Here is a 23,797-nt window from a genome sequence, read left to right on the forward strand (position 1 = left end):
CTTTATGATTTGGTATGATGGATCTTGGTTTGTGGGTGATAGTTATCACCATAAAGTTTACAGGAATTAAAAATTCCAACAATTGGTATCAGAGCCATAATCATATTGAATCATGAGGGAATTAAGTTTTGTGATTTTTATATATGATGAATCGTGAAAAGTTTTGTTTTATTGTCTTTTGGCATAAAGTTTATTATTTTTTGAACGTGAGTTACATCTTTTGTATTTTGTATTAGCTATGTAGTGTTACTTTTGTTCCCTGACGGTGATTTTTTGGTTTTGGAACAAAAGTTACATTTTTTAGAAAAAAACTAGGATTCACAGTTTAATAAGAGTTTGTTATTTAAATTTTGAATCTGTGAATAGATGGAATGTTTGGAAGAATTTTGGCTTTATAGTCGATAAGGTTTTGTTGTTTGAATTTTTTGAATAAACAATGAATTCTCTTAGCAAATTTTGGACTTACGATTTGAAAGAAATCAAATGTTTAAGGTCTTTTGGGGTTTTCCTTATATTTGATATTCTTTGTTAAAAGCTAAATATAATTTATTTATTTTTTGAGTATTATGCATCATTTTCAAGCTTTCATTTGAAAAGGCTTACATGTGCGTCAATTGTGCATTAATTTTTAAGCCTTATATAACGTTATAATTTTCTTCTTTTAAGTTGGTTTTTGACATAAAATTAAATATATATATATATATATATATATATATATATATATATATATATATATAACTTAAAACTTCTTATAAATAAGATTTAATTTTACATGTATTTGCTTGGCAAAAAAAAAATAGCTAACATAATTTAGTTGTTTTCTCTCTGCTTTATTTGTTGAGTCATATATGGCGGCATTTTTAAAAAAAAAAATATTTTTTATTTTTCTTTATTTGAAATTTAAAAAAATCATAATTTTTTTAGCATTATAAACCAAAATCTTAAAATGACACAAGCTTAATAACAGGTGTATTTCTTAGGAGCTAAAATATTATTTTATACTGCTTACCAAAAAATATATATATATATATTATTTTATACTAAAGTTTAAACTTACGTCTATATCTATATAGTGCTCCTAAAATATAGATTTGCTTATCCTTACCCCCAACATCCTGTTATTATTTGAAGACAATTATTTTGCCAATACGATATTGGGTCTCAAACATATCTTATATTATTGTCGCGTACACTAGCACACTACTTGGGCAACATATACCAAAAAAATATTGACGAATGAACATATTCTATTTCTATTACCTTTCTTTATATTGATTAACACTAAAGACTAAGAATCTGTTAAAATTGAAGGGCCAAAGCAAAGAAGTTATTTCATAAATGCTTTCCCGTCAAATTCTATAGCTAGGTGGTAATTGAAGTGAACCGAACCTTAAAGTCTATAAAAATAGCTCTAAACTTATAAAGAATATGTTAAACTAATACAAAAAGAAAAAGAAAAAGAATATCAAGGCAATGAAATTCATATGAATTTGCCTATCTGCTGCAGCCTTGTTACTAAGGGATTGATACAAGAGGTGAAGAAATACATCTCAAAATAAGAACTGTTTACCAAGCAGTTCCAAAGGATGAAAGATAAAGGAGAGAACCTGTCACTAATGGCACGTTGAGAGCAGTTGTGTACATTTGAAATGTCACAAGTCCAAACTGACTTTGAGAAAGAGGACTGTAAAAAAGACACATGAATTGATCTACACTGCATGGTCTATCTGGTGATACTCAAGATTCCTGAGAACAATTCTGGCAAAGATTTTTGCTTCAAGTGGAGCAGTAGCTGCTGCTGCTGCGCCACGCAGAACTCTTGCTGCTCCTGCATTCTGCATGAGGCTAGCATGGTGCGTTGCGTGTCGTCCACCGGGAATTGTAAACTGCATTTGAAGGATCAACACACAAGAGAGACATAATCTCATCAGAACTCAAACCAAATATAGATGAAAATCAAGCAGGTTGCTATAGTTACCTGGAGGAGTGCAAATGCTGCACAAGCTTTGAGTATAGATGATGGATTTCGTAGCATAGTAACAAATCTTCCAATTTCAGCACCACTGAGGAATACTCAAAATAAAATAGGGTAAATATACTGACAATGACCAAATCACACACAGTCGATAGAATAAGAATTTGAGAGCAATGAAAGAAGAATTGTATGACACTTTGGCATTAGAAAACACAACATAAAATCTTGATGCCATAATAGCCGGAGGCTGAAAAATGATATTGTATCATCAGAAAATATGACTAAATAAGGCATGAGGTAGAAAGGTACAACTGTAATGAAAAAGAGCTACTTTTGCTGGTATCAGAAGGAAAGAGAAACCTGCATCTCAGATGCCCTGCTTCTTGAATACGAGAACCTTCGGTAACCTGTGCTAATGCTGCAGGAGCTGATGATGCTGCAGCAGCCGCAAATGCTTGTGGATCAGTAAACATAAAGACAAAAGCTTCTATGTGTTTCAAAGCCATCCTTCTAGCTCCATCCAAGCTCACACTCTTAGAAATACTTTCTGACGCAGTGCCTACTAAAGCAAATTCATCCATTCTGCAAAACGCACCATGAGGCTCAAATAATATGCATTAAGTGGTCTCTTATATCCCACCTACAGTGGTTAACCAATTTTTTTTACTACAGTAAAGTCTCCATTTTCATTTGCTTCACATATTCATTCTGTTAATGTGAGCTGGGAGAAAAAAGCAGTTACTTCCCAGAATCATAGTGATTCAACATTTGTGTAACTAAATAACTATTAAGTGGAGAGAAGGAAGTTTATACTTGGGAAGGGAACTAAATACTCATCCATCAAAACCATGATGCACCTTCTGAGGTATGATGTATATATGAAGTTTTGTACAGCCTGATTAATCCTCCAGTCATAATTAGCCATAGGCAGAACATTCACATACAGGCATTTCATCCATATAATTGGACGAACACTTATTAAAAGACATGAGCAACTCAAATACAACTGTCAAAAAGTTATAGACTCCCATTATAATAGATGATCACCTTACTACTCAATCTTCACTTTTGGGGAATGGAGGTATATCATCAATTGCAAAAACATAAGGATGATAAGAATAAGCTTGGACTTAAAAATTGTAAAGAACCAAGTCAACCCAAAAGCTTAAACTATTAGGTGAAGGCCTCTTTAATGGTTTATATTATACTCTAACACGTCCCCTCACACGAGAGCCCACTGGGCTTGAAGGGTGGATAATGCACAGGTCCACCTACCTGTGCTAAGAAAATTCCACCAGAAAAAGTGGAGGCGGTGAGGATCGAACCCGGGACACGAGGCTCTGATACCATGTAAAGAACCAATTCAACCCAAAAGCTCAAGCTATTAGGTGAGGGCCTCTTTAATGGTTTATATTATAGTCTAACAAAAATTATAAGCCTTCAATGAAATGTAGAATCATATAAAGCAACTTGGTCTTGTACACTTGATTCTCATAACAAACTTCAAGGTTCTCCTCATCCATTCGTTCCCGGTCTCAGTTTTCTAGAATGAGGACCATAAACTAATAGACAGAGAGAAAATACCAACATCTGAACATTGTTTGTGTATCCTATATTTGACTATTCATACAAACAAGTTATATACAAAACTGTATTCCCGCATTCAAACCCTGTTTTCTTTTTAAGACTGAGGCCACAGAGTTCAGCATAAAAAGTCATCAGTTGAACTTTAATCTTCAATAAAGGGCAACAATCAAATGAAAAATAAACTATATGAGCATTCTAAGAAACAAAACAAAAAGAATAATAGAGACAGACAGTGGATTTCAATCATGTTAATTACCTCCCATCAAACATGTAAGCCAATGCCAACGCAGCCATGAATCGTGCCATTTTTGATACTGATGAAGAACAGAGATCAACAAGGGCCGAAACTCCACCTTCCTCCACTATTCGTAGAGCATTACCAGGGTTGAAAGCAAGATTCCATAGTGCTCCTGCAGCAGTTTCATGAACATCCTGAAAGTGGAAAGTGGCTTGGAATTAATCAAGATTTTAAAAAATATAAAAATGTTAGAAGGATACACAGACAAAAAACATAAATTTTTTGTGGGAAGGAAAATACTTACGGAGACAGTATGAAGGTGTCAGAACTCACATATACTAGAATATACAAAGTAATGCCCATAAGTGTCTAAAATATGGAAGATTAACAACAAGGCAAGACGAGATACTTATATGGTAGCTCATAATGCATTAAAAAATGCACCAGCCACCAAGGAGACAGGCTTTTGGCACAATGGCTATACTTGTGTGTATGCAACTGACAATTATGTTATTCTTTCTATCATCAGATTCAACTGGGAAAGGGTTTAGTATATATGGTGAGAAATTCCAAAACTACAATACCACAAGTAAACTTTTTAAACTATAGAAGTCACTTTCTTAAAACTAAAGGAAGATGCTGACAACAACAGCAGCAAGCAGAAAGTATAAGTATGTTTAACCACCTGCTTGACCCAGACCCACTATCATGTGGAACGCATTCATTAATCACTTAATAGATGACGACGAGTGTTGTATGCTATAGTTAATATGAAGTTATGAACAATTGTTAATACAACACAAAAGAGGAAAAGGAAGGCACCAATATAAGTGCAAAAAGCTACTCCAAAGCAACTTAAAAGACTGCTAATAGTAACAAGGCCAACAAAGAACTAATTTATCCACCAAAATGGGATACTTTTTCAGCATTGTTATGCAGATGTGTAGTGCTGATTAAATAAATATATCCATAGAAATTGAACATCAACGAAATAAATTACCTCTGCTTCGGACCGTGCCAGTGCAATCAGAGGGGCAACACCTCCTTCTCGTCCAATGGCAATGCTAAGCAAACAAAGACCAACATTAATGAAAATAAGTATAATCTAGTGTAGAAAGATAATGAAATTATGGAATGACCACTTGCATGAAAAAATTCAAATCCATATTTAAAGAAAAGAAAAGAAAAATGTCACAAATCTTTCATTACAATTAAGAATATTTTAGAAGAAACCAACAAAAAAAAAAAAAATACAAACACACAAAGGGAACATTGAACTAGAATAATTTATCATATTAGAGAAACGGAAAAGTATAGACCGGAAAAGGTCCTCTAATTCCTGTTCCCTATTTTTGGCAAAGTCTATTAGTTGGAAACTATTTATGATGGTATTAAGAGGGAGAAAAGAAAAGCATATGCTGTGGGTAAACTCACACCACATACTACGGAACATAGATTAGTCTTACTAATTACAAGATACCAACAAACAACATACAGTCAACCTAGGCACTAAAGTAACAAGCAAGGTAATCAAAATCGATATCCTACCAAGGATCGGAAAGGGGTGGGAAACTCGTAAATTGTGGAATCGTAACCCGAATCATAAAGATCCTACCTAAAGTACAAAACTATATTCAACTATATATATATATATATATATATATATAATGTGTGTGTGTGTGAAGAAAAATAACCCTCAAATCACTTCTAAAATATAATTTAAACTAGGACATTCTTTTGATGTCATTTTTTGTTAGGAAAGTATCCATATTTAAAATAATTAGTGATTAATATTTAATTATAATCCCATTTCATATAAATATGAAAAAATCTATTATGCTTTATATTTTAAATATGCAAAATATATAATTGAATAAATATGCTCAGACTGTCGAGCATTTGAAAAAGAAAAAGCACCAAATTAAATTGCACAAACAAGAACCTAACTTTCTAGAATAACCCAGCAGAACAATCACCCTCCCCGCCTAAAAAAATTAACTGAATATATTCATAGTTTCCACAGCTACAGATCTCCACCAAACACTTGTGCCTTGTTGTGCCACAAAGGAACAACCATCACCACTAAAAAGCCTTACAACACGCAGAAACTTATCTTTTCCACTGCATATGTACCACATTTAAGTTGTCAAGAGTATCCTTGGCACTTGACCGTCCTTTGCAATGTAACTCCAATGCAATCAAACTTGACAGGATCCCTGAAAGTCTTCACGCCTTGCACTCAAATCCTCCATGCCATATTTTTCATTCAAGTGAATAAACCATTTAACTAGATTTTGGGTCCCGGTCTATAGAAGTTTTGGCTAATGAATCTCAATTTGATGCAAGACTACAAGAGTTATTATGAAAAATTAGTGGGAGGAATAAAGAAGAAAAAAGTACAGGATACGTCCAAAACTGTAGCAGTGAGGACTGAGGAATCTAATATAATATGCAATTACAATTACAATAACACTTGCGTTACCACTCAAATAACCCGAATTCAATCAGAAAAAGAATATCAATTATTAAACCTTAGGCCTATTTGGATGAAGGGAATCGGAGATACAGATTTGGAACCTAGATAATTATGCAAGATACGGTAATAGGTCTTAAAAGGTCCAAAAACATTTTTAAGGTAAAAAAGAAAACGGATAAGGCTTCTCTAAAGTGAGTTTGTTTGTAAAGAGCACATATAAAGATGCATCAACCCTTACTTTAATTTACAGTACAGCGTCTTCTTAACTTACAAAAATTCAAGGGTGGATAAACTTTTACTTGTGCACTTAACAGACGGGCTTACCTTAGAGGGAGCTTTTGTCTCAAAAAAAAGTGGTGAATAGAATATTCTGTGTTAAATTTTCTTTGTGGTTCATCATAAGGATTTCAATTTAAAATACGATTAGAGATAGGTTTAAAAATATTGGGATCATGAAAGCAGGTTTGAAAATTCCAAAACCCTCAATATCACTTTTGTTTAAAAAGAGAGAGGGAGAGATTTGTTAAAAAGAAAGAAAAATATACGAAGAACCACAAAGAATTCCTCTGGAACACAAAAGAGGAGAGAGGGAAATGAAAGGAAACAGATAGGCAGAAGATCAATACGATAAACTAGCCTAAATCCAAAAATAGACAAGTACTACACTCTAAAAGAATGTAATCTATCAGTCATAAAAGAGAAGTATTATTTTCAAGTCGGCGAATAGTCTTACTCCAATACTCCATCATATATGATAATAGTTCAAAAAAAAAATGTCTTAAGAATCGAGATTCAGAAGAGCAATATTATCAGGATAAAATATAATTACCTATTGGCTTCAGAAACTGACAATCCCCAGAGAGCACCAGCAGCCCTCTCTTGAAGTCCAGGGGAGGCATTAGAACAAGATTGGGCAAGAGCAACCTACAAAACCACAATATCTAAGCATCAAAACACAACTTTTTAGCCTCCAGAAAAAAAAAATGCTATGGTAAAATAATTTATATGAGATCCACAAAAAGATTGTTTATTTTAAAAAAAATTAAGGAAAAATAATTTTATTTATCTCTATGGCCACTACTCATTAACTGTCAAATAAGATTGTTAATTTGTTACAAAAAAATGAATTCTTTGTAATGCATTATTGGTGAACTTTTGGTTTGCCCTAGGTCCTTGGACCAAGTTTTGATTATCAGCTTTAATGGTTTTAGAAGAGGCTAAAGTATTGTGGCAATGTGCAATCAAAACTACAATTTGGGGTGTATGGTTGGAGCATACCGCTCGTATCTTTAAGGAGCTTTCCATAGCAAAAAAGCTAATTTGGGAAAAGATTAGACACTTAGTTTCTGTTTGGTGTAAATCACATTGTCTTTTCAAGGAGGGTGTAATACCCCATATTTTCTTTTAATAAAATAATAATAATAATAATAATATAATAATAAATATTTTTGGATAATAATGATATTCAGTATTTTTGTAATTAATAATATTGGTATTTAATATTTTTAATTAATGAGTTAATAATAGTTAAAATAATAAGAGGTAAGATAATAATAGTAATATTATTTGATTTATGTGATAATATATAATTATATATATATATATTAGATGATTAATTGATTTATTAATTGATTGATGATTTATGTATTTATGTTTGATTAGTAATGATTGATTAGTAAATTGTTTAGATATGATGAGCCAACAAACATAAATTGTTTAGATATGATGAGTCAGCATTGAGTCAGTAATGTGTAAGCCCTAAACTTCAACTATAAATAGAGGTCTAGCCTAACCAAATCAATTCACTCTTCAACATTTCTCCTCTACTATTCTCTCTTCTTAGTTCAAAAACTTAGTTTAATTTATTTTATATTCTTCTGATTACCAACCGGTTCTCTGCCCCAAATTACTCTTTTCTTCTAGAAGCTAGCGAAAACGGAGACCAGGTAATCCTAATCTCTAGGTGGTTGTAGATTTGTTGTGTATGAAATTTTATTGGGTGTATCCTAATCTTTAGGTAGTTATATGTTTGATATATGTAATCCTAATCCCTAGAGAGTCATAGATTATATTGATATGAATTTTGGTATATGTAATCCTATTCGTAAGTTATTTCTTTTATATAAAACTTGGATGTAATCCTAATCCCTAGGTGTTTAGGTTATCTCTATTATATGAAATTTGGGCATAATCCTTATATGTAATCCGTAGATGTTCTTAATAGTTTGGTATGAACATTTCTATATATATAGGTATTTGTTTTTTTTAAATTTAAATTACTACATATGATAATTAGAATATTTTTGAAAAATTGTTATTATTTTAGAAATTATAATTATGTGCAATGTATGGTATAAGATTTAATTCATGTGCAATATATGGATCTTATTGAATAATTATGAAAATTATGGAATTATACTACTTACTCTTTAAGAAAAACTTTCCAAATATGTGTTTTAATGATTGAATTTGAATATTTATATTATTAATAACTATGATAATTGATGTGATGGGATTATTTGAATGACGATGATTGGATTTGGATTTTTCTGTGATGAATGTTGAAGATTTGAATTATCATATCCTTGAATAAATTGGAAAGTTATGATGATGATCGGATTTGGATGTTACTGTGATGAATGTTGAAGATTTGAATTATCATATCCTTGAATAAATTGAAAAGTTATGATGATGATCGGATTTGGATTTTACTGTGATGACTGTTGAAGATTTGAATTGTTATATAAATTCGAGAATTTATGATAATAGTTGTTTGAATTATGATACTTTGGAAAATTATAATGCCCTTGAGTAACTCATTTACAGATGATAACACTTAAAGAATAAATAATTATGATTGAATCTTTCCTGATTGTGTGTTTGTAATAAATTAATGGTGGGAGGATAGCTTTGGGATGGTACCTCCCAAGGTGATGAACACAACTTTTGGGCTTTATGCCTCCGATGTGAAACTGATGTGAAAAAGATTATATCCGTTCTTTCCAAAGTGGTGTCTGGCAGGGTTTCCCGGGATACTAGTAGCAACTTTGGGAAGAAGTGTGCACACTAGGAAGATGTGAATTGATTATGGCCAATGTGATTTGTTTGTGACTGGCAGGGTTTCCCGGGTCTACCATGGTTCTCTTCCCACTAAAGAAAATTAATAAAGATAATTTATAATAATAGATTTAATTCTATATATACATTGATGTTTTATTTGAGTCAGCTGTTATTTGATTTAATCTTTTATATTAAATTATATATTTGTTTTTTATTAAGATTGATTACCAGCTTAGCTGACTTTTGTGTTTGTTTGACTGCAATGATCCTGCGGCTGCGGGGGAGCAGATTTTCAGTGAAGCATGTTGCAAAGGATGGGGCTAGCTGTGGGCAGTGAGGATCACAACTCGGATATTTCTAGCTAATTCCTAAGTTTAGAAATTTTATGAGATTTAAATAAATGTATAAGACATATTTCCTTTATTTAAACTTTAGTCTTTGGTTTTATTTTAATGTAATAAATTTAGTCTTGCACTTGTCCCTGCACAGGTGCGGCGGTAACACTTCCCAAATTTTATTATTTTGAACTTCCGCTATTATTTATAAAATTATTGAATTTATTTATGCTATTATAAATTGTTAGAATTTGGGGTGTTACAAAATGGTATCAGAGCTCCTGGTTCGGCTTGGGGTTTGCTTTTGATACTGACTCGAGGGATCAAAGATCCTTGAGTAGAATAAATACATAAATAAATAAAAATTAGGAAATAAAATAATGAGACATAAGATAAATAAATAAATCCAGAGAGGTGGGTATTGAAGGGTTATTTTTCTTGTCCTTTAAATATGATCTATTTCTTCGGAATTTTGATGATTATATGTTTGGAATTATTTTGTGATTTAAAATTATTATTGATATTATTCTTTCAAAATTTTATATGCTATCTTTAGTAACTCGTTCTTATTTAATAAAAGTAATTAGCTTTCTTTTAGAGTTGTTCTTGAATTGATTAAAATTTTTCTAACAAATGAAAGATAATATATGCAATAAAAATTTCTATTTGTTTAAAGAAGATATTCAGTTTCGAAACTTTTTTCTAGCTTGGTTAAAGTTAAAAATTCATTAATTTGTAGTTTTTTAAATTTATTGTATTCTATGTTGTCTTGTTTGCTTGGTTATGCATGACTCTTTGTTGTTTGCTTACTTTTTTCAAGTGGGTTTCAAAAAAAAAAAAAAAAGGTTTCGAGGACAAAACTTCTTTTAAGGAGGGTAGAATGTAATACCCCATATTTTTATTAACTTTAACCTTATGCCTTTAAGTTAATTTGAGGAGCTCAAACTTCTAAGTTTCGAGAACGAAACTTCTTTTAAGGATGGTAGAATGTAATACCCCATATTTTCTTTTAATAAAATAATAATAATAATAATATAATAATAAATATTTTTGGATAATAATGATATTTAGTATTTTTGTAATTAATAATATTGGTATTTAATATTTTTAACTAATGAGTTAATAATAGTTAAAATAATAAGAGGTAAGATAATAATAGTAATATTATTTGATTTATGTGATAATATATAATTATATATATATATATATTAAATATAAATTATGATTAATTGATTTATTAATTGATTGATGATTTATGTATTTATGTTTGATTAGTAATGATTGATTAGTAAATTGTTTAGATATGATGAGTCAACAAACATCAATTGTTTAGATATGATGAGTCAACAAACATAAATTGTTTAGATATGATGAGCCAACAAACATAAATTGTTTAGATATGATGAGTCAGCATTGAGTCAGTAATGTGTAAGCCCTAAACTTCAACTATAAATAGAGGTCTAGCCTAACCAAATCAATTCACTCTTCAACATTTCTCCTCTACTATTCTCTCTTCTTAGTTCAAAAACTTAGTTTAATTTATTTTATATTCTTCTGATTACCAACCGGTTCTCTGCCCCAAATTACTCTTTTCTTCTAGAAGCTAGCGAAAACGGAGACCAGGTAATCCTAATCTCTAGGTGGTTGTAGATTTGTTGTGTATGAAATTTTATTGGGTGTATCCTAATCTTTAGGTAGTTATATGTTTGATATATGTAATCCTAATCCCTAGAGAGTCATAGATTATATTGATATGAATTTTGGTATATGTAATCCTATTCGTAAGTTATTTCTTTTATATAAAACTTGGATGTAATCCTAATCCCTAGGTGTTTAGGTTATCTCTATTATATGAAATTTGGGCATAATCCTTATATGTAATCCGTAGATGTTCTTAATAGTTTGGTATGAACATTTCTATATATATAGGTATTTGTTTTTTTTAAATTTAAATTACTACATATGATAATTAGAATATTTTTGAAAAATTGTTATTATTTTAGAAATTATAATTATGTGCAATGTATGGTATAAGATTTAATTCATGTGCAATATATGGATCTTATTGAATAATTATGAAAATTATGGAATTATACTACTTACTCTTTAAGAAAAACTTTCCAAATATGTGTTTTAATGATTGAATTTGAATATTTATATTATTAATAACTATGATAATTGATGTGATGGGATTATTTGAATGACGATGATTGGATTTGGATTTTTCTGTGATGAATGTTGAAGATTTGAATTATCATATCCTTGAATAAATTGGAAAGTTATGATGATGATCGGATTTGGATTTTACTGTGATGAATGTTGAAGATTTGAATTATCATATCCTTGAATAAATTGAAAAGTTATGATGATGATCGGATTTGGATTTTACTGTGATGACTGTTGAAGGTTTGAATTGTTATATAAATTCGAGAATTTATGATAATAGTTGTTTGAATTATGATACTTTGGAAAATTATAATGCCCTTGAGTAACTCATTTACAGATGATAATACTTAAAGAATAAATAATTATGATTGAATCTTTCCTGATTGTGTGTGTTTGTAATAAATTAATGGTGGGAGGATAGCTTTGGGATGGTACCTCCCAAGGTGATGAACACAACTTTTGGGCTTTATGCCTCCGATGTGAAACTGATGTGAAAAAGATTATATCCGTTCTTTCCAAAGTGGTGTCTGGCAGGGTTTCCCGGGATACTAGTAGCAACTTTGGGAAGAAGTGTGCACACTAGGAAGATGTGAATTGATTATGGCCAATGTGATTTGTTTGTGACTGGCAGGGTTTCCCGGGTCACAGAGTAGACTGGCAGGGTTTCCCGGGTCTACCATGGTTCTCTTCCCACTTTAATAAAGAAAATTTATAATAATAGATTTAATTCTATATATACATTGATGTTTTATTTGAGTCAGCTGTTATTTGATTTTATCTTTTATATTAAATTATATATTTTTTTTTTATTAAGATTACCAGCTTTGCTGACTTTTGTGTTTGTTTGACTGCAATGATCCTGCGGCTGCGGGGGAGCAGATTTTCAGTGAAGCATGTTGTAAAGGATGGGGCTAGCTGTGGGCAGTGAGGATCACAACTCCGATATTTCTAGCTAATTCCTAAGTTTAGAAATTTTATGAGATTTAAATAAATGTACAAGACATATTTCCTTTATTTAAACTTTAGTCTTTGGTTTTATTTTAATGTAATAAATTTAGCCTTGCACTTGTCCCTGTACAGGTGCGGCGGTAACACTTCCCAAATTTTATTATTTTGAACTTCACTGTTATTTATAAAATTATTGAATTTATTTATGCTATTATAAATTGTTAGAATTTGGGGTGTTACATAGGGTTTCCCTAACAAATATGTTGAGGAATTGATTTAATGAAACTTGTTTTTTAATCAAAAGAAAAATAAAAAGCATGTCAAGGTGGTTTGTTAACCAAAAACCTATAGTACAAAGAAGAAGGTGGAAAAGGTGCTTTAAAGATTACCCACCACAGAAAATTATGGAGGGTGCAAAGGAAATAGATTGCTTAAAAAGGGTTTCATAAAAGTTTTGAAATTGGCTTCTGAGTACAAGGTTAAGGGAGAGTTGTTGAGAGCTTACTTTTAGTTTAGAATCTTCCTTGTTACACACAAATTATTTTTTAGGAACTTTTTTAGTTATAGGTTGGGACTGTCTTGTGGTTTCTAGAGTCAGTGTTAGACTTGCATTTATTTTTTCCTCTCTAAGCTTTGTGGTTTCTTTTGGAAGATTTCTTTTCCTCACTGGTACCTTTTTCTTTCTATTTAATAATATTTGTTTTCTATTTTGTTTGAAAAAAAGGTTAGCTAAACATGGTAAAAAAACATACCAAGGCCTGAACTCCTCCAGCAGCTGCAATGGCCTCTCGATTTCTATCATCAAAAGACAAATTCCAAAGTGCACCAGCAGCTTCTTGCCTGTAAAAACATGATTTAAAGTCAAATCAAAAGAGGAATGAATGTAATATTTTTGCAGGTACAAGAGTACAGGTCAAAGAGAAGGAGCACTAAAGGGAAAACCAAAAACAATAACCTTGAAAAAAAATAGAGGAAATTTATCTATAAAAAAAAGAGATGGTCAGAATGCAGAGCATCAATGAAGCGGAAGGATCCTTCATACATACATACGTATACATACAAACACACACACACACACATATAGCAACCAGGACAATATAGTTTAAGAAAAATGCTTTTCCTTTCTATGCCTGACCACCTACCAAAAATCCTACTTCTAAACTAGGAAACAAAATTAAATAAAAAACAGGTTTGCTGCTGCTCCAAGCTACACGTCTACTAAAGGGTAGGGGTTCCTGGGTGTGTTAAATTCATAGCAGAACATTCAACAAAATAAATAATTATAAAACTATTAGTTGAAAAAAGAAATACCAAGTTGAAAAAAGAGATAGTCTTATTGATAAAATTGTGTATTACATCTGTACAATTGCTCTCTATTTAAAGAGACTAAATAACTTAATGGGCTAAGCCCAAAGAAGATTCTAGAATGAAAATAAATAAACAAATACTATTATTTACAACACTATTAAATAACAATCATATTTTAAGGAGAGAGATGGTCAGATAAAGATAAGTTTGGACTGCCGAACTCTATTTTATAAGGTAAGGCAACAAAGTGAAAACGATTAAAATCAAACTTTCACAACACACTCCATTGAACATGTGAGCAATGGGGCTTTGAAAATCATTAACTGAGTCATTCTGAGCTATTTTCAAGCCAGAGCTAATTTTGGCATTCTAAATAGCATCCAGAAGATTTTTGGTTCGCCAGGATTCAATTTTGAAGTTAATATTTCTGGATTACAGCGTCCAAATGATGATTGTAGCAAATTTATAGATATTATTTGGTGATTTTTGAGCTTTGTTATGTAATTGTCCAGGAAATTTCTGCTAAATTATTTCGAGCAGTATCTTCCTATTCCTGGTCTGTAAATATTTCCTGCAGTGCCTAATACTTTCTATGGGTGTGCATCTGTTAGGCCCCTAAAGGTTTATGCTAGGAAGAGATGCATGAAATCACTCCCACTTGCTGAGTCAGCAACTATGCTGTTAGGGAAGAATATAGTTAACAGAATGCATGATGACAAAAAGTCTAACAGAATGCACCTATGCTGACATGTCTAATGGAATGCATGATGACACCGTGGTTAAATAGAGAAAGTTGTATGATAGTAGGCACGCTGGGAAATTTGGGCATGTATTGGGAGGGTTACAGGGCTCCTCGAATTGCTCTGAAGGTTGTTTGGGTTGTCTTTCTTTTCCAAATTTACTCTTTTATTTGTAACTTTCTTGTCTTGAGAAGTTGGTGTGTGTAATTTGGTAGCAGAATTCAATGAATCTGCTAAATCTATGTCATCTGTTTCTTGTTTCTTTATTACATATCTAGTATTAGACTATTAGTTGGTTCCTATCAATTGGTATCAGAGCTATCCGATCCGGATAGCTTTGAACCATGGCCTTGTTAAGAAGAAAGCTATGGAAAAAGGAAAATCCCAAGTTCTACGGGAAAGATGATGAAGCTTGGGGATATGGTTAATCTATCTGGAACAATCTTTTCAGCGGAGAAAATACATGAAGATGAGAAGTTGATAGAGGCGGTGAAGGGGCTTGGAGGAGGTGCATTTAGTTGGTACAAATGTTGGAGTTGACTTCATCAAAATGCAAGTTAATGGACTTTTTTGAAGGCATTTCTACAAAACTACCAGCCTGAGATATGCGTAGCAGATGAAGTTGTGGAATTTGACTTTCCAGAGTCATAATCGCAAAAAATATTTATGACGGTGAAATCAAAGAACATGGAAAAGAAGGAGGCAGAGATCGTGGAGGAGGAGGCAGCACCACCAGCGTTTCCAAAATCAGAAACAGAGTCTATTAAGATGAAGCACGTAGTTGACAAGGAGGAGATTAAGACCATTGAGAAGAAGCCTGCAATTGAAGGAGTGGTGTTGAAACTCAAAGAAAATGGAGAAACAAAGGGAAGATAGTGGTGGTACCGAGAGAACAACCATTAGGTTTTGCAACGAAAGAGCACGACAGAGAAGCTATACGAAGTAAAGATCAAAAGAATACGAGGAAGGTTCAGAAATCACATGTTTTGGTGACACCACACCCACCGATGGTGGTATTTGAACCACCACCATTGCCAGAACCACCAGACTTGAACTTCCTTGAAAGAGAAGAGAAGTCTCCTCAACACAGCCTTGGACAGAGACAATGGCAGCGATCGCGTCTGAAGAGGAGGGAGCGTACTTGGTCACGAAAGGGCTTACGAAATTTGGTACAAGTCGCTAGTAAAAAAGATAAGGCCTAAAACACACTCAAAACGTTCCCATCTCAACTTAACGAAAAAATACCCTTCCTTTTTTTTAATGGTTCCTTTTGGGCTTGTAAGCCCAAACTGTTGCCTGGCCTAATCAAACCCAAAACACATGTTAATTGCCCATCCAAAATAGATCATAACATCATCTTTTCTTGAATGTTATCCACGGAGTGTTTCAAGTCTCACGAAATCAAACTTATCTCCTCATCTTGCCTTCGCCTAGAGCAGACAATCATCCCTTGCGCTATCAATTCTAAATACTATGGGTCTGCCAACGATGAGACAAGGTTGGATACGTTTCTTGATTACCCTAAACCTCGCTTTTTCACCTGGCCGACATGTCGACATTTGTGAACAAGAGGAATGATGAAGGGTTCGCCAAAATGGACACTAGGGATTGTAATGTGACTCTGGTTGTGTTATTTTTTGGGTCTTACCTTTTGGAGTGGTTGGTGATTGGTGCTTGTACAAATGTCAAACAAAGTAGTTTTACGTTGGAGGTGTTGACTCACTAGCTCCCCAGTCAAGGGCAATGCTCTTTGTCTGCTAACAACTAGGGGGACCTTGATGACAGGAGGTCGATTAAGATTAATACAAGATAGTATTCAAGTTGTCATTACATCTACAAATTTGGTGGAGATGCAGGGGAGCAATGTGACTAATAATATATGGTGGAAAGATTTCTTTCGTGTTGGTTCAACTGATTTTGCATTGTCTTCCCACAAATTAAAGATGGAGGAATTCAAAAAGGATTGCAACAGGTTCTAAATTGGTATAGCGATATTATATATGGTATGTCTTCTATTGGTTCATATGTTGATTTAAAATTCCAAGCTACTCTTTTGGATGCTGCTTGGAAAAAATGGTTACAACATTTCGATTTAGAACAATCTAATCTAGAATGGGGCTACCGGAATGCTAGTAAAGAGTTGAAGGACCTTTTTGTTAGGATCATTTTCCCCATTATTGGAAGAATGAAGAATGCAAATAATGGGATTTCAAAGGGTTATTCTTATTTTGGCTTCAACCATGAGGTCGATGCCTTGAATGCTCAAGTGTGTGATAGTGACGATGGCGTTAATGCAGAAAGGCAATGGGATCTCAGGAGAATGCATAATGCTTCAAGTATAAGTTGGACTTCACAATTCCCTCAATGGGATCCAGGCTGAAATTATCGCTGGTTTTTCTCACCTTGAGGACAAGGCGAGAGTTTTGAGGGGGGAGTATTGTTAGGCCCCTAAAGGTTTATGCTAGGTTTATGCTAGGAAGAGATGCATGAAATCACTTCCACTTGCTAAGTCAACACCTATGCTGTTAGGGGAGAATTAGTTGCTAACAGAATGCATGATGACAAAAATTCTAACAGAATGCACCTATGCTGACATGGTTAAATAGAGAAAGTTGTATGATAATAGGCACGCTGGGAAATTTGGGCCTATATTGGGAGGGTTACAGGGCTCCTCGAATTGCTCAGAAGGTTGTTTGGGTTATCTTTCTTTTCCAGATTTACTCTTTTATTTGTAATTTTCTTGTCTTGAGAAGTTGGTCTTTGTAATTTGGTAGCAGAATTCAATTTAATCTGCTAAATCTATGTCAGAATCTGTTTCTAGTTTCTTAATTACATTTTTGGTATTAGTTGGTTCCTATCAGCATCTTTCCTTCCATTAGTATAGTCTCTTTTACAGGGCAAATCTTTCCAACAACTTCGATATTCTTTAGTTGTGCATCACTCCAGCCATCTCTACCCGTAATTGTTTTGCCTCAAGCAGTGGCCATTTTCTTCCATGGTATTGTGGTTAGAATCATTGTTTGTGAAGCCGTACAAAAGTTACAAGGTTTAGGGTTAAGTTTAAAGATTCTTTTGTTTAAGTGAGTTTATATGTAACAAGCTTGAGGGGGAGTGTTGAGAAATATAATTTATTAGTACAGTTGTTAGGTTAGTGTTCAGTATCACAAATTATTCAGTCTCAACAGAAAAATATATTTGCTTGTGTTCCCTCTCTATCTCCATTTTCCCTTTTCCATCTAATTCCTAAATTTTCAACAAAAGCATTGAAGCAATATGTAAGTACAATAGCACACACAGGTAAATAACTGGTAGAAGATTACCTGACACCCTCATGGAGAGAGCGTGTAAGTTGAACAAGAGCCTCAAGAGCACCTGCTTCTTGTCCAACAGCAGCATTGTTACTGTTGCTATCTCCATGAGCAGCTAAATTAGCCAATGCACGAGCAGCCTAATATTTAAGAGTAGTGATGTTAATTATCCCACACCAATTTACTCGCATTCCCTCAATGGAAAGCACAAGAATTGAAAAAAGCATACATCGAATCATCAATGTTTAAAAAGTAATGCATCTTCACTGAAAGTAACCATGAAGACATAATGCATAGGAAACAATGTAAAGCACCTCTTAGCTAGACAATAATTATCATTGTCTATAGTTGACAGATCACAACTGAGAGGTGCATGCTATCCCACATTTGACACATGACCATTGACCAGAATAAGCCACAATGTAGAGCACATTTGCATCAAAATTGAAATGACATATTCAAAACTATTCTTTTTCCCTCAATATATATAAAGAAACTATATAACATCGGGAGGTGTAACCAATGGCCCCAAAATTAGCAGAAATAAAAATGAAAATCCATATATTATTTTGAAAACCACATAGAGAAATAGTTAACCCATGATTCTTCTTCCAGTTATCTGTCTACATCATTATCTATTCAGAATAGGAAAGACAAGAACGAGAATATGAGTTCAAAATTTCTATAAAGGAATCAGGAATTCGAGTGAAATTCTAGATGCAACTTGTCATGAAATAGCACCACAATGTCAAAGGGATTTAGGCATTGCTTAGCCTTCCAACTTCAAAGTTAAGGAAAAGTAGGTAAAAAACCAAATAACCCCACCATTTACATAAAATCTTGTAGCCCCCGACCCCTTGGCACAGGAAAAAGGAATTAAAAATTATCAATTGTGAACATAATTATAATAGCATATTAAAACGACTACCACGAGTTCCAATCTTCAATTGGCATGTATTATCAACCTAATGAACACCTTCAAAGAATTTGATAACTGATATAGATTATACCCAAACTATAGAAAGTAGTACTACCTGCTCCTGCACTCCCTCAAATTTGCAATTACGGGCAAGCATCACTAGAGCATGTACACCTCCTGCTAGCGCAACCTCTGTGCTACACTTGTCATCAGCTGCCAAATTAGCCAATGCACCAGCAGCACGTTCCTAAAAAACAAAAATTACATAATCAACCAACTGCTATATGCATGGTAAAACAGCAATTTCCATTACTGGAAATAAAGAGCAATTTAAAAGGCACTTAACATGCTCATAACCATAAAATCAAAGAAACTTACTAAAACTCCATCTCCACTAGAAGACCACTTGAATATAAGATCCACTAAAGCTTGTATTCCACCAGCTTCAGCAATGGCAGCCTATGATGGAAGCCACCTTCAGTTTCTATTTTAAACTTTAAGCATTAAATTCAAAAAATGAAAAATCCAATCAGATTAAAAAATTTACCTTGTGCTCTTCTCCAACAGAGAGATTCCATAATCCTCCAGCAGCCTCTTCAGCCACCAGCTTGTTCATTGACCTAGCTAAACCAGCGAGAATCTGAATTCCGCCCTCTTCTGCAACAGCTTTGGCCACATTGGCATTGACAGACAAATTTGCAATGGCCTGCAAATTTAGAAAGTTTGGAGGACAGATATCCAGACATTGGTTATGTCAGCTTTTGCTTTGGTCAGATTTCTAGAGTAAAACATTCAAAGGCATGGGATAGTGCATAAAAACTGCACAATGTTATGAATGGAAAAGGCATCAGATATCAAGAGTAACTCAACAAAATCTAAATATCAATTTATCTCATAGCATGTACAAGTGAAAATGACTAGAAATGATCGGATGGACAATACAGACACAAAGGGCGAGAGGGAGTACCTTAGCTGCCTCAGACTGAAGTCCTTCCCTCCAAGATTTTGCCAGGCCAAGAAGGAGGCGTATGCCACCATCTCGCATGACTGCTTCAGCCCTTCCACAATCTATGCTAGCATTTTCATCATCAATTACAACAAAAGTTGCAAGACCTGTTGCTGCCCTCTCCTGAACATCCTCTTGAGAACTCTGCATTAGACTAAGCAAAAGCGCTCCACCTTGTTCAACCCAGAAATTATCAAGACCCTGTTGAGGGCTCTCAGCAGATCGTAAAAGTGTATGGGATAGCATCCACTCAAGCCAGGGTATAATTTCATTAAGGTCCTTATCGTTATTCTTTGATGTCCTCCAGTCCAAAAACACATTCTTTCCTTTCTTTGTATTATTGTTAAATAATAAAGAAGCTAGTCCTTTAAAAACATCAGTGAGAAGGGAAATTAATAACTTGTTTTTATATTTACTAGCAGAAAAGCTAGTGTCTTCTTCAAGGATAGGACAATTCAAAGCGATCAAAACCCTCAAATTCTGTGATAAGGATAACAATCTTGTAACAGCAGATGGACCAATATCAGTTCTTGAAACATCTAACCCAATCAGGTGAGGAAGCTTATGCCAAAGATGGGAAACCACACCCCACTTCATATTCGATGTCCCCGCAACAGAAAGGAAGCGAACCGATAACACATTTCCCAATGCAAGATCATCAACATTCAGACAGTCAATGAATCCAATATCAGTCAACTTTGGACAATGCTTAGCCAAGGCATTAATTGCATCAGCGTTTACGTCCCTAATGCCTGAGAGTCTAAGTTTATTCAATCCAGGACAACAATGTGCAATTGCTTTAATAGCATCACTACTAATTCTCTCACAGAAATCTGGTCCAAGCTGAAGACTCTCAAGTAACTCATGTCGAGCCGCAATTACGGCAAGAGTTGCATCAGTAATCTTCCTGCAATAGTCACCACTTAACTCGCGCAAGTTCCTTGCTCGAAGATGAATTATTGCGTCAGCAGACTCCGCCCCACGAAACCTAAGCTTCTGAAGATGCACACACCTGGGAGCAAGTGAAGATGCCATGTTGGCATCAAACCTGTGGGCACGAAGATCCAGAGAAGTCCACAAACACGGGGAGCTACCAAGAAACCTCCATGTTCTACAAGTTGATGATAAGCTAGCTCGGTCTCTATAACTAAGACATGACAACAACTGAATCACTGTATCATTGGGTAAGCTCCTCCAATCAACAATTCCTTGGCGTTCTAAATCCAAAACCTCATCTTGAATTTCAGGGAAACTGGACAACACCACATTCCCTTTACCTTTCCTTGCCACCTTCCTCCTCACTCTACGACTCATATCTCCACAAAATCACAGCAAAACCGACACCAACACCGTCAAACTCAAAAACCTAAATCTCAAAACCACTGAAATGATTCACCAAGACAACAACCTCAAATACCCAAATCCAAAAACCATTGAAAAAGAGAATACCATCCTCCAATATATGAATACCCCTTCATACAAAAAAAAGAAAAACCCTAGTCCGCCATCGAAGTTGACAAATTGCAACACAAATAAGAAGTGCTGAAAACCCACAACACAAAACAATCCAACCCCGGATACAAAAATACAGATAAAACCAGAATTTATACGAAGGTAAGACTTACACAAAAAGAGAATTAAACACAAAAAGAATGCTCCTTTTTCAAACCTGTGAGCTCAGGCTATGTGGCCTTTATTGGAGGTTGAAAACACAAATCAGATGCATTATAAGAATTAGAAATGAAACCAAGAAAAGAAAAAGGAGTGAAAAATGAAGCTGGTTGAATGGGGTGTGAGAAAAGAAAGAGAATTCATAGAGAAACTAAGACCCTGAAAAGGGTTGTGGTTATGTATGAGAGAGAGAGTTGTGATGCAACAAATGGAAGGGGAAGAAGAAGAGGAAGGTGATTGGGGTTAAGGGATAGATGGAGAATGCAGCACAACAAAGAGAGAATTACAGCATTGGGGAATGGCAATGAGGAGGATGGGATGAGAAGGAGAACAACAACGCTATGAAATTACAGCTCATAAATTCAGCCTCCTTTATATGCATAAATATAAAAATATATATATGGGTACTTTACTCTAATCTTAATTGTTTTATTCAATTTGTATTTCATAACTTTAATTTTTAATCACACAAGCCGTTACATGCAAATGTGTTAGACACAATATTCAAGAGGGGTGAATTGAGTATTACAAAATCTTTTCACAAAGTACCTCCTTTGATGTTTTAAAGACTATTTCTTTAATAAAGTGATTTAATAAGGAAATGTCTAATTGTAAAAGCAAGTGTAGTGAACAACAAAGTAAGCAATCGTATATATAAAGATAATCTAAGATGCAATTTTAATACTTAAATGAAGAGATTAAGGTTAGAGAAATTGCAAACTAGATGTATCCTGATTCGGCCACCACCATCGTGACCTACGTCCAGACTGAAGCCGCTCGATCAATTCTTTTCACTAACTATCAAGCTTGAGGGTGCTTGACAAACCATTACAATTTTTCAAGACTTCGGGCTCTTGATGCCTTACACTTTTTCACTCCAAATTTTCTTATGAATTTGGTAACCTCTCAAATATAGGGTTCACTCCCCTCTCAAATCAAGAAGTAAGATTGAGGTGATTAGAAGTGGCTAAGTACTTTCAAAGTACAGATTGAACAAATTGAAGAACTAAGAGATGTATAACTTCAAAGGAAAGATGAGCTCAAGTGTATGCAATGATCAAAATGAGTAATTAATGAGTAATAAAAGGCTAGCAAGAGTAATAAAGCTTCAATAAATGCTATAGGGTCGTGTACTGTTCATCCCAGCTGATGTGGGTATTTATAATGACAGCTCCTAGCCGTTTCTAGCCGTTTCTAGCCATTGTAATCCGTACATATCCGAATATTCATCGGGCTCATATCCGGATATTTGATATCCGGATATTCTATGTGCAATATCCGGATATTTCATGGCAGCATCCTTTTTGCTCGAATTCTGAGTTTCTTTTCTTTTCAAATGGTTTCTAGAAAAGTTTGTATTTTGTAGGTACCTCTTCCAAACCAATGTTGTACTTATAAAACCATTTGTTTTGACTTTTCTTTTAAGGATGCATGCTTTTGAAATATATGATTGATGAATGACCTTGAACTCATGCAATGCTTATCATCTATACATCTTTACACATTTTTCCTAAGTCCTAAATAAATATACCATTTGAGATTTTGGACTTGGATAGATACTTGAGACTTGGTGCATGCTTTCACATTTGCTTTTTGATATTGCTTCGTCTTTGAATCATTCTTCTTTGTTAACATCAAAACTATGTTGACGTGGAATCATCAAGTGTACGTTGTATCCACATCATCACTTTGATTCATCAAAATGAAATCAACAAATTATAACTTTTATTGTGGAGAAACTTTTTTCATAATTTGATAAAAAAAAAAAAAAAAATCAATCTCAAAACGATATTTTACGATAATAAGAGTAAGTTTATCTGATAAGAGAAATATTAAACTCATATATATAGGTAAAGGATTTTTCAAGTCAATGGAAATAAGTTATCTTCGGTGAGCCCAAAATGACATCATTTTGGAGCGGAAATCAAAGCATTTTTGTAATTCTAATATATTGCAGGGTTTATATTAGTCTTTATCCTTATATATATCGATTGCGTGAAATTAGGATTTTTGTGTCCCTTAATTAATAAAAAAATTATCACTTCGCCCCCGTACCAAAA

General features: G+C 33.7%; 1 protein-coding gene across 1 annotated transcript; it reads right to left on the reverse strand.

The window, feature by feature from the left end:
- Positions 1-1,392: 1,392 nt before the first annotated feature.
- Positions 1,393-22,070, reverse strand: LOC133317976 (protein ARABIDILLO 1). The gene is made up of 12 exons (XM_061519895.1): positions 20,028-22,070; positions 19,608-19,766; positions 19,439-19,519; positions 19,176-19,307; positions 18,154-18,281; positions 13,538-13,625; positions 7,106-7,200; positions 4,801-4,864; positions 3,819-3,994; positions 2,336-2,557; positions 1,979-2,063; positions 1,393-1,886 (listed from the first exon to the last, which is right to left on the reverse strand). Exons 1-12 carry the CDS (start codon positions 21,378-21,380, stop codon positions 1,710-1,712), a joined length of 2,760 nt encoding a protein of 919 aa, XP_061375879.1. The 5' UTR covers positions 21,381-22,070; the 3' UTR covers positions 1,393-1,709.
- Between the last annotated feature and the right edge of the window lie 1,727 nt (positions 22,071-23,797).

The sequence above is a fragment of the Gastrolobium bilobum genome, unplaced genomic scaffold, assembly GCF_033153095.1.
Source record: "Gastrolobium bilobum isolate Gb01-03AN ecotype WA unplaced genomic scaffold, APGP_CSIRO_Gbil_v1 utg26319, whole genome shotgun sequence".
In the NCBI taxonomy this organism is placed as follows: Eukaryota; Viridiplantae; Streptophyta; class Magnoliopsida; order Fabales; family Fabaceae; genus Gastrolobium; species Gastrolobium bilobum.

Bases quoted from the DNA above. Each gene is read 5' to 3' on its own strand.
- LOC133317976 (XM_061519895.1), bottom strand. From the start codon at position 21,380: ATGAGTCGTAGAGTGAGGAGGAAGGTGGCAAGGAAAGGTAAAGGGAAT. The intron at 19,767-20,027 runs GTACTCCCTCTC...CTAAATTTGCAG, and splicing joins TTCAGTCTGAGGCAGCTAAG to GCCATTGCAAATTTGTCTGT. The intron at 4,865-7,105 runs GTAATTATATTT...TTGTTTGCTTAG, and splicing joins TCAGTTTCTGAAGCCAATAG to CATTGCCATTGGACGAGAAG.